Source organism: Manduca sexta, chromosome 17 (genome assembly GCF_014839805.1).
Source record: "Manduca sexta isolate Smith_Timp_Sample1 chromosome 17, JHU_Msex_v1.0, whole genome shotgun sequence".
NCBI lineage: Eukaryota > Metazoa > Arthropoda > Insecta > Lepidoptera > Sphingidae > Manduca > Manduca sexta.
This window is the reverse complement of record NC_051131.1, coordinates 13,870,478-13,885,083: the sequence shown is the minus strand read 5'-3', so window position 1 is coordinate 13,885,083 and position 14,606 is coordinate 13,870,478. Positions and strand designations below refer to the sequence as shown.

Sequence of the window (14,606 nt, the reverse complement as noted above, 5' to 3'; positions counted from 1 at the left end):
AGATATGCTTAAAAAATTATATTCCTCACAACTAGCCACTGCGTTATTTTATTTATGTAGCATTCTTAATGTTACACTTATCATTTAGCCGTGTTGAATAAATGTGTGAATTAATGAAGGTATTTTGAAATACAAATATAATTTGAAATAATGGTAAAATAAATGATTAATACCACGATATAACAAATAAAAAGAATATTACATTTTAAACAACAAAGTTTGTAGTTACATTGGGTTTAGGTATGACCCCGTTTCAAAACGTAATTTAAAACTGTCAAAACCAGCTGGCTGTCAAATGTCAAACGTCAGCTACGTTGACAATGTCACGTAGTCGATAATGCACGTCCTGCGAATTATAAAATTGAACAGTTTGTAGAAAAGTTCACTTGGTGAGCTCCTGCTTCGATTGCAGAACATAACATTAGTTTAATTGTGTTTTAGTTCTATCATCAAACAACTAAATTAACAGGTAAATATTATTGTTCACATTTCGTTTGAGTTCTGATTCAAAGTTAGTTTATAAGAAAATTGAGTTAATTACATTATAATTAAACTGTAATTTTATCACCTGATTGTTGAACAAAATCGACTGAATCAAATCAAATAAAGGCATTATTTAAAAACTAAAAATTATTTACGAGACTTGAAGATATTTAATTGATTTTAATATGTAAGGTAGGAAAACTTAGGTCTGTCATGAAAATGGAATAAACTTTATTGAATTCGTAAAATCTAACCTACAATACTATAAATAATGCGGGTTTGATTCTTGCGTTACTATGTCTATAATTTCGTCATCCGCCACCCATATTCTCAAACAAGGTAGAGTGTAGTCCTAAGTCCGTTCACAGCCGAAACATAGAATCCATAAAGACATACCAACACTATAGTGTTTATATTTATCAACAAGTTTTAATATCCCTTCTGAATAATATACAATATTCTTCATTTGAGACACAAAGACTCCACTAATTCATTAATGATTTTACCAATGTCAATAGTAAAGTAGTATTTCCCAACCAAACCTATTTAATTAAATTTTTATATGATACATTTCCGCTTGAATTTAGCAACCACTAATAACCATACATTGGACATCCAGAAAGCATATAGACAAAGTATATTATCAACTAACATACAGTAACATTTTAATAGCTTAGCATTGTTAGTGGCTATAAAGAAATAACAAGAAAGTTGATAGATTTTTTATTGTTTCTAAAGATAAAGTATTGTTTTTATTGCTTTGCTGATTTAGCAGTAAAGATAAATCTTGCAATGTAACTATAATGAGTTAAACAGTGTTATAAATCATGCTTGATCTGGCAACATTTGTCTTTAAGCACAATGAGGAACTAAAAACTGGGACAACTATAAGTTAATTAATCACCTTTCTTTCAATCCTCTGTATGCTTATATTAGAAAAAGATAGAGTTTTTTTACATGTTTGTCAGATTTGCCTCTAACCACCAACTTCAGTGATAATCCTAATCTTTATTTGATTGATTGTAAAAATGAATCATCAGAATAAAGTTATTTTGACATGCTGAAAAATTACTTTTTTATTTGATTTATTTTCAAAATCAGATTGAAGGTATAAATTGGGATTGTTTGCTAAAATCTGATGTAAAACTGCTTATCCGAATCTGACTATTATTTCAGTTAAAAGAAACTTTGTTATTTCCCAGTGGTGTAGGATTATTTTATCCTGGCAATAGAAATTTACAAAACCAAAGCTGCAAACAACATTTAGTTGTATAAATAGATGTCAGAATAATATGTGCTTATAATGTACAGATCCTAATTTTATTGGGTTATTGTTTTAAGATTAAAATTAGTTATTCACTCAACAAAGATAAATACTTTATTTATATAATAATAATATTATCCCTGTATTTGTATACTGTCTCACTGCTCAGTATGGACATCATCCTCTAGTACTGAGAGATGTTAGGCAGACTTCCCATATGATACTTTCAAAATTCTTATAGAAAAAAATCCAGGTTTCCATATAATGTTTTCCTTCCCGTTAAAGCAAGCAATAACTCACTAAGAACTGCACACATAACTTTAGAAAAATGAGACATGCATGTCTGTCAGTTTAGAACCTATGAATGTTTATCTCGGCAGTCCATTCCACTCCCAACTCGGCTTTACATACCTTTCGCATTTATAATATTAAGCAGGACAGCTTAACACTATGTGCCTCCTGAAAAACTTTCCCATTTTTACAGAAGTATAACTAGATCGATTCCTCCCAACATGCCTATAGTATAACAACAAAATATATTATTCTTTTTATTTGTTCTCTGGCTGATTCCACTGATCAATCGCAATCTGTATATGCGCAGAATAAATTAATCAGATGATAAATTATTCATTTCCCAAGTGTATAATATGAAACCTTGTAGGCACTATTAATAAAATATGTTTTTATGTACTTGGTGTTGAAACGGGTTAGTTGTTCATGTGTAGTATTTATAAACAGTAAAAATGTCATTAGAAATGCGAAAGGAGGCTCATAGCACATATTTTGTTTACAAAAGGCTATCTAATCTAAACATACGAGTATATATTCATCTATCATACTGTATTTTTTTTATTATTTAACAATATGCATAACACAGAACACTACCATTATAAAGAATACTTAAGCACTAAATTACATTAATACTAGATTGTATTCCTTAAACCTATGCCCTAATTGAAATTATACTACGGAAACGACTCTACAAAAAACAATACAATAACCGCCAATAGAAAGGAAGTGAACAAGCCAATGATTGCCCCTGACGACGCGTGGCGTCAGCGGTGCGGCGGGTGTGCGCGTGACGCAAGTCAGGCCCAATTTAACGTCAATTGATACGATCAAGCGAGGATGCTCTGCTTGTTAAGGAGCTGTGATTTTCTAATATTGTTATTGTGATCTATAACTTCTATTTTCAACGAGGTAGACAACGGTCTTGTTCATTGAGGTTACACGAGTCATATTATGAAGTATTTACATAAGTATTAAGTATATGACTAGCTGTATGCTCGATGACATTTAACCTCAGGGGATTAATTTCCACGAATCCTTAATGCTAAAGCAACATAACATTAGGAACTCGTGTACAAAATTTCATGCTTCTAGCGCTATTGATTTATCTATATTTTTCTATCAGTTCGTTATTGTACCTTTTTTTACAAAGGTGGAATTTACGATAGAAGATACGTTAGAACATAAATCACATTTCAAGTTTGAAACAGATTTGTCAGACGAAAGTCCTCGGGTTTAATCTCACTCCAAAACAAATGTCCTCTTTGTGTATTATGTCAGAATTGCCTTGTGGTTGTTGGCATGTAATCATTTTTATATATTCCCTTAAACAGTAAGAGGTAGCCCCCAGGCCTACTTCTAGAAAAATGTACCAGTGCAAGATACCTCTGTATGGTGCCTAGCGAATAAATTCTCTGTAGAGAAGAATAAAGACGTATCTACAAAAATTCACTGGGGAATTTTACTATGATTCCGATTTAATCTTGCTACTACTACTTCGTCAGACATTCCTCTTTACACTTGTATGTCATCGGATATAAGATGATATTGTCTATTTTGAATAAAGTAGCCAAACTTCTGAACATACTGTCGCTTTATGAAATGTATAGAATTAAAATAATAAGGCGCATATTTGGTGCGATATAATTTAATAGAATATCATTAAGTAATGTATGAGCAATTTTAACAAAGTATATGAGGAGAATGCTGAATATGTTGTAACAAACGTAACTAGGTACATTTTATATGTAAGCGCTGTTACGTAAAATCGATTCCGCTGAACTGAAGATCGTTGACCGCAAATGACACAATAAACTAACAGTCTATTTACTGTAACAGTTAAAATGATCAGTTCTCTTTGAATATGCGCGTACGTGCAGTTCGAGCAATATTGTCTATTGTCGTTACTTGGCACTGGGGACGGGTGAAGTTTTTCAAAAGGTAATCCGAGGCAAAGAAATATTGATTACAGTTAAAATATTGCGTCGATTGGACCGAAAATCAAAACTAAGGCTAACGTAAATACATCTAAAAGGGAAGCCGGTAGGAATCGGATTGTATGGACGCTTCGCCACTGTTACTTGGAATTGATATTTGTGCTCGATATGGCGATAGGTTTTCTAATATCACAATCGCATCTTTTCCTTAAGGTTTATAACTTAGAGTTTCGTTTAACATAACAGTAAGAATTCTATTTAAAATCATTCAGAAAATTAAGCACGACTCGCGAAAAAATACCGATTCTGCTGATAAATACTTAACTTTGAGTCAGTACCTAATCCAAAAAAGATGCCAGTCATACTGTTATGACGCTCTGCAACATGTGGAGGTTCATACTATTATGACGCTTTGCAACACGTGGAGGTAAATATGTTGTTTCTATTGCTTGTGCTCGCGGTTTTGCTCTTTGATAGTTCACTGTTCATTTTCCAGAACAGAAATCCACAGGCAGCAGCGGCCAAGGGCGAAATTTTTCCAAAAGGGGACTCGACACAACTCATGGGTACTAATAATATGCATAAATGCCGTCTGCGAATCGTTCTAATGATAATTAGATTTTATATCAATTAAGAAAGGGAAGCCGGCAAAAATCGAGTTACAAGGACCCTCCGCCACTGATAGGCAGTAGCTACCTTAGTGGAGGCGAAAGGGCCAGGGGCAACAGCCCGGGGCCCGTTCTTCACAAGGGCGTGGCACTTTCGGTTAGTTAAAGGATCATACCTGGATCTTCGTAACGGCTACCACTGCCATTTCTTATCTTCTAGCCGAGGAAATAGTATATGTGTGTCAAACATCCAAATTACAAATGTTTTTAACAGTTCTGATTGATTTACCGTTCGAAGTCTAAACATAATTATTTGACGGTTCTTAATACTAATAAGCTGGCTGACTCGCTATGAATATTAAATTCTAATTGGTACTTTTATTCAATATTTGCGCGCATTCTGTCGATCGCAGACATTTATTTCAAACAACTGACAGTTATGTAAAATTAATGTTGTTAAGTTTTCTAATATTTCGCTCAACTTCTTTATTATTGTTTTTTTCATAAGAGCCTTGTCTTGGTAATAAGACAACAAAAAAAGAATTAGTGAAACTGTTCCATACGTTCACGCGTTATGCGATGACCAAGGGAAATAGAGATTCATTAGATATGTAGATAGATAACAGTCTATTATATCTCTATAATATCAACCTATATCTAATTACCGTGAGCGCGGATATATTCTCCACATTTACGCGCTTCACGATATAGATATTTACTACGTAACGGTGCAGTGTGATAACGTTAATTACGTACGATAACAATTTACTAAGCGTAGGTACGCGAGTTTTGAACTTATTATAAATGAAATAACAGTTTGATAATAATTTGGTACCAAGTACCTACCCAAACGACTTAGCTTAGTTTTAGTCGACTCTAGCGCAGTAATGGATTTCACTAAGCAATACCTATAATAAATTTCATGATACTAAACATACCTATTTAAACATTTCGACTCCTCCAGTATATAAGATCTCAGAGGCAATTTCATGGTATAGCACCAACATGGGGAGAACTTATTTGTTTCCTATTTTTTGTCATAACTTTAGAAAAAACTTTTGTTACTTTATCCGTCAGTGACCATCCGGAACTAGATTCTGTCGATTGATTTATCGCAAAAAAATTCAGTGGCCTCCCAATATTTGCTCGCAAGTCACCGTAGGTTAGGACTCAGTCAACGCATCCAATATTCGCTTACGATCCACCAGTGGGTCGGAATTCACTTTGAGAAATGCTGCTGGTAGCTTTTAAGTACTATGTAGGTTTAATATATTATATTAGTTTCTGCGTAAAGGTTAGCTGGTAGAAAATATCGTCCGCATTAAGTCCCCCTTTGTACGTTTCTATAGTGTAATAATTAAATTTAATCCTGACAATTAATATTTAATTGTAGTTGCACGGTTTCTTTGTAAATTATCAAATCCTCGTTCGTTGCGACAACGTTGTCGTAATCACCAAGTTTCCAAAATAGCACTTCAATGTTTGGAGGTCAGATTACTGAAGACTCCAATTAGATAAGAGACAATTAGAATGTTTGCCAGTGCGAGCGAGATAAATTGAACAGCGCAGCGAGTAACTGGCTCAAATGATCTTAAATGCGCATTCTGTTGTAATAGTGGGAATTGGTCCATAATACGTAAATGACCTGACTTATATATAGTCAGTGGCTTTATTCCATCTACGGGGGCATATTCGTCTTTTGGAGAGCGTTGATATTCATATAGCCAAAATCGTCCAAAATAGCCTCTTGTTATCTATATGGGTATCAAAGCTGTTCTTCAATAAGAACACCCGTAATTGCAAAGACCGATATACCCCTTAGACGGAACTATAAGGGAAGCGAAGATGGTAACATGTTAGAAATAAATTTACAAACTGCTGTAGGAATTTTTATAGAATTTGGCACTCAGACATATAAGCTACTTTTTTATTCCGGATACATAATTTTGTTAGTAACTAGTGTATAGCTTTTTTGTTGTATTACTTGGTGGAGCTGGTGGTAGTATATATTTTATATCCGCCCGGGTAGCGACCACTATACACAAGGTGTTAAAACTCGCCATAGTGACCCACGTAAGAGTGTCGCATTCCGGGAATTCGAACTAACCGGCATAATTTTGTCGACCGCTAACGAGTAATCATCTCTCGTCAGTCGATATTCTATTGGACTCACTTACCACCAGGTGCATTAGGTTTATTTTCCCGTGCACATATATAAGTTACCACGTCGCTAACTACGCCATAAGTACACAAACATCAACATTACGCAAGTTATACAACCGTTATGCAATCATCTGGTCAAAATGATTGATATAATACTGACTATAAATAGATATAAGAAACGAGCGTGAGAGAGGCTCGCACAGTACGAGGTTGCGGAAATCCTATCAACATTTGATATTGAGATAACACTGCCTCAGTGGCGTAGTTGTAACACGTTCGCGTTAACACAGCTCTGAGGTGTCGGGTTCGAAGCTCGGGTTAGCCATAATGATATCGGAATTTTCGACTGAGCGTTAGTGCCCATAGGCTCCCCTCCTATCATATCATGAGACGGAATACACACGGCGATAAGTGGATGAACTAGTTGCGTCTTTGTTTGCCCCTTGGAGGATAAGAGGCTTGAGTGTGAATGTAAAATAGAGGAATAGAGAGAGAATGACTTAAGGTAATACATAGACTACAAGGATTACATGCCGTGAAATTCCGCTTCATTAGACCCTTCAGCGAATATTAGATATGTACAATTACTACGGAGAACAATATACCAGTTACATTTCGGAGAACATATTTTTTTAAGTCAAAACTGTTTACTAATTCATGGAAGCATAGGCGACCTTGGACATTCTTCCCAGATCCCTCAAAGGGGCATTTGTTAAAGAATAACAATATGTTGGACACAGATTAATGGCGGTGTAAGCCTATAATTATATCAGCCCTGTATTATATATACTACCCCATTGCTAGCCACGAGCCTCTTTTACTATTGCGGGGGATTAAGCGTTAATCCACTGCGGTGGTCTAGAGCGGATTGGCAAACTTCACGTACCCTCAAAATTGTTATAAATAATTTCTCAGGTATGCAGATTTGCTCACAACGTTTTCTTTCGCTGTTAAAGCAAGCGATAATTCACAAAGAATAACACTTAATTTTTTTTTAATTCAGGGGGGCGTGCGCTTGGGTTTTGAACCTACGGATATTCGTCTCGGCAGTCCGTTCCACTCCAAATAAAGCTATCACCTCCTAGTGTGTAAACTTAGTAATATCAAATATGGTTCTGTCGGTTATTGAGAAAGGAACTATACTCGTATGTATAAATATGTCATAACTACATAACCATACGTTTTCCTGTAAAGTCCTGTACAATTTCCGGTACAGGAATTTTCTCTTATCTTCAAGCGAATGAAACAACAATTAGAGATGCCGGTATAATGAATGCATCAACTTCATTTATTAATCGATGTACGTTATCAAGTGTACTGCACAATTCACTGTACTCTTGCTATCACACACAAACACACACAAATAGTTCAAACATAGATAAGTACACTTACCTGTGCATAGTATCATCCTTGTTCCTTTTCAGGGGTCGGCAGTGGATAAAATGTCGTCAGCTATTTTAGGCCCCAACTCACACTATAGAATAAAATTATGATCAACCAACTTTTGCTCGCAATTCTTCACGCGTGAAAAGGTTTTCCCGGGATAAAAGACCTTTTGTATATTTCCCTTAGATAAAAAGTAGCCTATGTCCATGGTCTCAAATAAAACTATCGCGATACCATATGTCATCAAAATGGGTCAAGTAGTTCAGCAGTAGAGAGAGTGACAAAATTACTTTTGCATTTATAAATATTGTTTGTTTGCAGGAACAATGGACGCTCTCGCGGACTTGCTGCAGCCGTACAAGGAGATCGTGGGCACGCTGGCCGCGGTGGTCACCATCGGGCAGATGTTCTCCGGCAGCTTCATCTGCTGGGACATCTACAAGCAGGGAAACACGAAGGGCATCGGCATCATGCCCTTCCTCGGCGGTATTATTATGTGAGTAATCTTAACACATAATACTGGAGTAAACGCGCTGTATACCTGGCCTTTGATAAGGAACACCAGTATTTCTCAAAGAACGTGTTTTGTATCACGTCTGCAGATTGGATTTAAGTAACTCCCCTGACCCGCCATTGGCTTGCAATGGAATCAACTCCTACGCACATCTTCACTGGGACCACTTTCGACTTTAATTTTTTGGTTGGTGTGTCTCTCTGTGTCCAGATTTTTATCGCGATTAAAAGAGCGCGGAATGCGGTATCAATGGGCGTAAGCAAGTTTTAATATCGGTGGAGGGGTGGAGAAGAGGAGGGATTACTTTCAACAAAAATGTGCATTTAATGATATTCATATTCATTTACAAGAAAAAATAGAAGATTATCACTCTTAAGAAGTCTCAATTGTTATTTGAACAAACTTTATTTCTGGAGTTAAACTCTCCCTGGATACGCCCATGAAACAAATTACTCATAGTTTTTCCATGTTCCGAGGGTCACATTCATGATTTTGCCCCGAGCCTTAACGGTGTGATTACATCACTGTTTCATCCTTCCTAATCTCGACATTCAGTTGTATAAGTCAATTAGTTGCTCCTCCAAGGCACCGCGCGAGGCCCCGGACTGTTGTTCATTTCGCCTCCCCTAAGGCCGCCTCTGCCGGCAGTCGTTAAATACCGATACAGCTATGTGACGGTTATTTTCGTCTCGGTTCAGCGAGATAATGTCAATCGCAGACACATACCAAACGTTAATTGCGGGGCTGTTCTGAAAACAGAATTGATTTCGGAGCGTAGAATGAGGATAGGATAGATAAAATAGACCGTCAAATTAGTAATTTAATGGTTGTTTTATAATGCTTAAATTTAATGATAATTTAAGTTATTATGCTTGATTTTATACTGTTATCATAATATCAGCCTTGTATTATATACTGTCCCACTGCTGGACACGGGCCTCCTCTGGTACTAAGGGAGTTTAGGCCTTAGTCCATCACGCTGGCTTAGTGCGGGTTGGCAGACTTGACATACCTTCGGAATTCCTGTTGAGAATTCTTAGGTATCTAGGTTTCCTCACGATGTTTTCCTTTACCGTTGAAACAAGCGATAATTGACAATCAGTAGCCTGTGTACGTTAGATAGGTAATAAGCATTGTGCTTGAAGATTTTTGTTCAAATGCTGGTAGACAAAACAGAGGCCTACTGAAAAACACTCTGTCTAATTTTCCTTGTTAATAAACTGACCAACTAATATCAAGTAGGTAATTACCGAAGCAATTTGATTTGACTTATCAAAAATATACGTAAACAGTGTTATTAGCTCTAATTATGTATTATCATTCCTTGACCTTTAACACGGGAAATAGTTGGCAAAAAAGTATATTACATAGATTTAGCGTCCTATCTGTGTATTTAATACAATAAAAAGGAAAAAAATCTCACGTACTCAAGTCGAACTGTTTTTGCTCCCGTATGGAGCCTCGCGACTGCTAAAGCCGCCACTGAATTGTGTTGGTGGGTACCTACCCTCCTCAAAATCTCATAGAAAGCCTATAACCTAATTAAAGGATGGAGAAACTTTGGATTCACATTTGACACGCGTCAAGTTATCACTTCACATTAATAATAATATCAGTCCTGTAATATATACTGTCGCACTGCTAGGCAATGGCTTCTCTACTATTGAAAGGGATTAGGCTTTGTCCACCACGCTAGGCTAGTGCGGATTGATAAACTTCACACACACTCCAAATTCCTATAGAGAACGTCTTAGGTATGCAGATTTCCTCACGATGTTTTCCTTCAACGTTAAAGCAAGCGATAATTCACAAAGAATACATAATTTTAGAAAAGTCAGAGGTGTGTGCCTTTGGGATTTGAACCTGCGGACATTCCTGTCAGCAGTCCGTTCCACACCCAACTAGGCTATCGCCGCTTTCACTTCACATTGCTTGATAGTTCAGATGAACTTCTTTCATTTATTATTACATATTTCTCTCCAGGAGCGTGCTCAACTTGAAATACGGGTACATTCTCCGAGACCCCACGATGATACAAGTGAACCTCGTCGGTCTGGCGCTCAACATCATCTACGTAATGGTGTACTTCAACTACGCTCAGGAGAAGATGAAGGTGTGGGCGTATATCGGACTGTCGGGAGCCATGTCAGCCGCCGTTATTGGGTACGCGGAATATGAAGATCCGAAATTGGTAGAGAACAGGCTGGGAACTATCATCACCGCGTTCATGTTCTATTTGATCGCGTCGCCTCTGTTTGGATTGGTAAGTGAATATTCATTACTGCATTTTTTAAACATGATACTGCTTGCCTGGCAACCTGGCAAGGGTCGGTTTACACAAACACACTGGACTTTTGTGTGAGCGCTTTAGGTGCTGGCTTCGATCAGGTATTGTTGATCGAAGGGCGCTGGCAACTCTTGAAAATTACGCGACCATTCTGCGGGCAACGAACGAACCTCGGTTCAGAACGGTTGCTAACATCAGTTTCGATTGTCACTATCATTACTACTATGTTCATTATCTTCTTCTAATATATAAAATTCTCGTGTCACAATGTTTGTCTCCGTACTCCTCCGAAACGGCTTTACCGATTTTAACCAAATTTTGCATGCATATTCAGTAAGTCTGAGAATCGGCTAACATCTATTTTTCATACCCCTAAGTGTTAAGGGTTGTCCACCCTTAACATTTTTTTTATAATTCTATACAAATTTTTATTTTTTTATTTTTTTTATGTTGCATTAAAAAATACATTCAACCCTAAATTTATACCCTTCTATCACCAACCCCTATTTTTTGTAAAAAAAAATGTTAAGGGTGGACAACCCTTAACACTTAGGGGTATGAAAAATAGATCGGGTTAAAATCGGTAAAGCCGTTTCGGAGGAGTACGGAGACAAACATTGTGACACGAGAATTTTATATATTAGATAAAACAAAGTCCCCCGCTGCATCTGTCTGCCTGAACTTGTTAAACTCAAAAACTACCCAACGTATTAAGATGAAATTTGGTATGGAACAGTTTGAGACCCTGGGAAGAACATAGGCTCCCGGGAAACTACTACTTTTATAACGGAAAACTTTAGCCTGAAAAACTTTATAACGCGGGCGGAGCCGCGGGCAAAAGCTAGTACTATATATATTTACCAGTTATTTGTGTATTACTACGGCCTTGTTCTCTATCAGTGGCAAAGGGTCCATATAATCCATTTAGGCATAATTGTGTCGACTGCCGAGGAGTAATCATACATCAACTTTATAACATTTTAATGTTTGGATCACTGAACGAATGAAAAAAAACGTCGTTGACTTGTGACACTGACCCAGTGTCTAATGATTACTAATTAGTTATCATTTATAGATTACAGTAAATGGTAATAAGCAATCGATATCAAGTACATTTATCTACATATGATATCAGTAATGTACATTAAGAACATATTTATTGCTATTGATATATTTATATAATACTAGTTTTTGCTCGTGGATCCGCCCGCGTGAAATTTTTTCCGGGATAAAAGTCCCGCTTTGTATTTGCCCGGGATAGAAAGTATCCTATGTCCTTCCCTGTGATCTTAAACTATCTCCGTACCAAATTCCATAGAATCCGTTCAGTAGATTTTGCGAAAATCGCTTACATACAGACAGACGGAAAAGGGAACTTTTCTGAAAAGGGAGTTTTCCCGCAAGTTATCCAATTATATTTTCGACCTAACATAAACGCCTTTATATTCCTACGTCATCGATATTAAAACAAAAACTTTTTTGTTCTTTGCAGAAAGAAATCATGGAGAAGAAAAGTACTGAGGGTCTCCCCTTCCCGATCATCTTCTCCGGTGCCATCGTGACGTTCATGTGGCTGCTGTACGGCATCATCCTGAGGAACTCCTTCCTCGTGGTAAGGTTTTATTTAACACTACGAAGAGTAGTTTTTACAATGCTACTATCAAGATATTGCTAGTAGTAGTAGTAGACTGCTGAAACCATCTACAGGTTCAAAGCCCAAGGCCATACTCCTCTGCCTTTTCTAAAGTTATGTGTGTATTCTTTGAGAATTATCGCTTTCCTTAACAGTAATAGAGAACGTCGTGAGGAAACGTGCTTACCTGAGAAGTTCTCTATAATAATTTTGAGGGTGCATGAAGTCTCGCAATCCGCACTAGGCCAGCGTGATGGACTAAAGCCTAATAAAAGCCTAATAGAAGAAGCCTGTGCCCAGCAGTAGGACGGTATATAATATAGGCTTGATATTTATTAATATTCAGTAATTACACTGGCTGAACATCATTCAAACTAAAACAACAGTGCTTCTACAATACTGCTTGCCGCTAAAATAGACATTTTAATGATATCTATTACCGATCCAATGTTACACATACGAGCGAGGTTCCAAGCAATGTTTCGAGTCAAGACTAGTAGTTTTGATAGTTTCAGTTGGGTAAAACTATGGCCTTCCAGTCAGTCAAAATTAAATCATCCACCACTCTACATTAAAGTTATTTTCCTTTTTTTCAGATTCAAAACGTAGTAGCATTTGTGCTCTGTGCCAGTCAGTTGGCGCTGTTCGTGGTATATCCCTCCAAGCCGAAGCCCAAAGGCAAGGAGAAGGTCAAAGCCAAAAAAGCCGATTAGCATAAATTTAGTTATTAAGAATAAATAACAGGCGCGGATCTAGGTTTTCGCTAGGGGGCTTTTTTATAAAAGCATTTTTTTATAGAAAGGAGTAAGTGATTTTTGTGACTAGGGGGGAAAAGTGGTGCAGTTTTAAGTGTCTTGCGATCATGGATCCTCGCCTGTGTATAACCTCGTCATCCCACTATGTGGGATTGAAATTAACAATATTAGTGAAAAGTATGTTTGTGTACCGACCTGAACGTCTGACATTAATCTGACGCTAATTCAATTGTAACTTATAAATGGAATCAATTTTTAAATAAGTATAAGCACCCACTTAAATCCTGAAGTAAATCTGACATTGATCTTATTACATAAATAAATGATTACTGACGCTAATTCAATTGAAACTTGTAAATTGAATCAAATTTTAAATAAGCACTCAATGAAATTGAATATTTAAGCCAATTATTTGCATATTGCAACATTTTTATTTTTGTTCACATTTATATTCGATAACGAATCTTACTAATGTTTTTTAATTACAAATCACCATTGTTTTATAAAAAGGACCTTTACGGCTTAGCCGCCATTAAAAAAGCAATGTAAAGAAAGCTGTGTTAATACAAATATTTTTATACAGATACTTATATGTGTGTAAATCATTCATTCCCTTATTTTACCTTCAATTTACTACGTAATTATTTTATTTAGCAATAAACCGTGTTTTAAGGCTTGTGATAGTCTTAGGCTAAAATCTATAAAATACACTTCGACTTAAGTCCAAGTCCGTGACATGTAAATAACCTAAAAACATTTTCTAACGTTATCGTGAATATTTTGCGAATATGAACCTTGTGATTCAAATAATTAAGTTTTTTATAAACTGTACAGTGCTTGCCACTCGGCAGTATTTATTACTTTTTAATATTAGACTTGTCGAAGTATGCTTTATAGGTCTTGCGCTCTATGTTATAAGAGTGAATTTAGAATGCTGTCGCAGAGTTATAAGCACTGCATTTTGCTCACCTTTGCTAGTGCCTTTACGAAAATATTTTTGTAAAAAAACTTAAAAAGTTATACTTTTTATGAATCATCTTGTGCAATAGAAAGATACAGACGAATAAATGTGAAAGAAATAAATTGTGTTTTATTGTATTTTAGAGCTCTTTGGTTCTTAGATTACATAGAGCAGACATTAGGAAGATTGTGATGTAGAAATTTTGCACTCATGCGATAGTTACTCAATCTACTGTGAAATAACAAAACACCAATGTAAAATACTTCATATTTTTTCCATATCGTGATTGGCACGCTTTTAATGCGGGTCTTATCATATTTTCTGTTA

At 36.2% G+C, this 14,606-nt stretch overlaps 1 protein-coding gene across 2 annotated transcripts; it reads left to right on the top strand.

The window, feature by feature from the left end:
- The first annotated feature begins 290 nt into the window (after nucleotides 1-290).
- On the top strand, nucleotides 291-14,401 carry LOC115442549 (sugar transporter SWEET1). 2 transcript variants are annotated; one of them, XR_005112456.1, is made up of 6 exons: nucleotides 291-469; nucleotides 8,451-8,625; nucleotides 10,627-10,906; nucleotides 12,423-12,542; nucleotides 13,160-13,519; nucleotides 13,609-14,401. XR_005112456.1 is itself a non-coding variant. In XM_030167605.1 (5 exons), the coding sequence occupies exons 2-5, from the start codon at nucleotides 8,456-8,458 to the stop codon at nucleotides 13,274-13,276; spliced, it is 687 nt and encodes a 228-aa protein (XP_030023465.1). In that variant the 5' UTR covers nucleotides 291-469; nucleotides 8,451-8,455; the 3' UTR covers nucleotides 13,277-14,401. The 2 variants fall into 2 exon arrangements, 1 of the variants encoding a protein (XP_030023465.1); XM_030167605.1 differs by having other exon boundaries at nucleotides 13,160-14,401.
- Nucleotides 14,402-14,606: the final 205 nt, after the last annotated feature.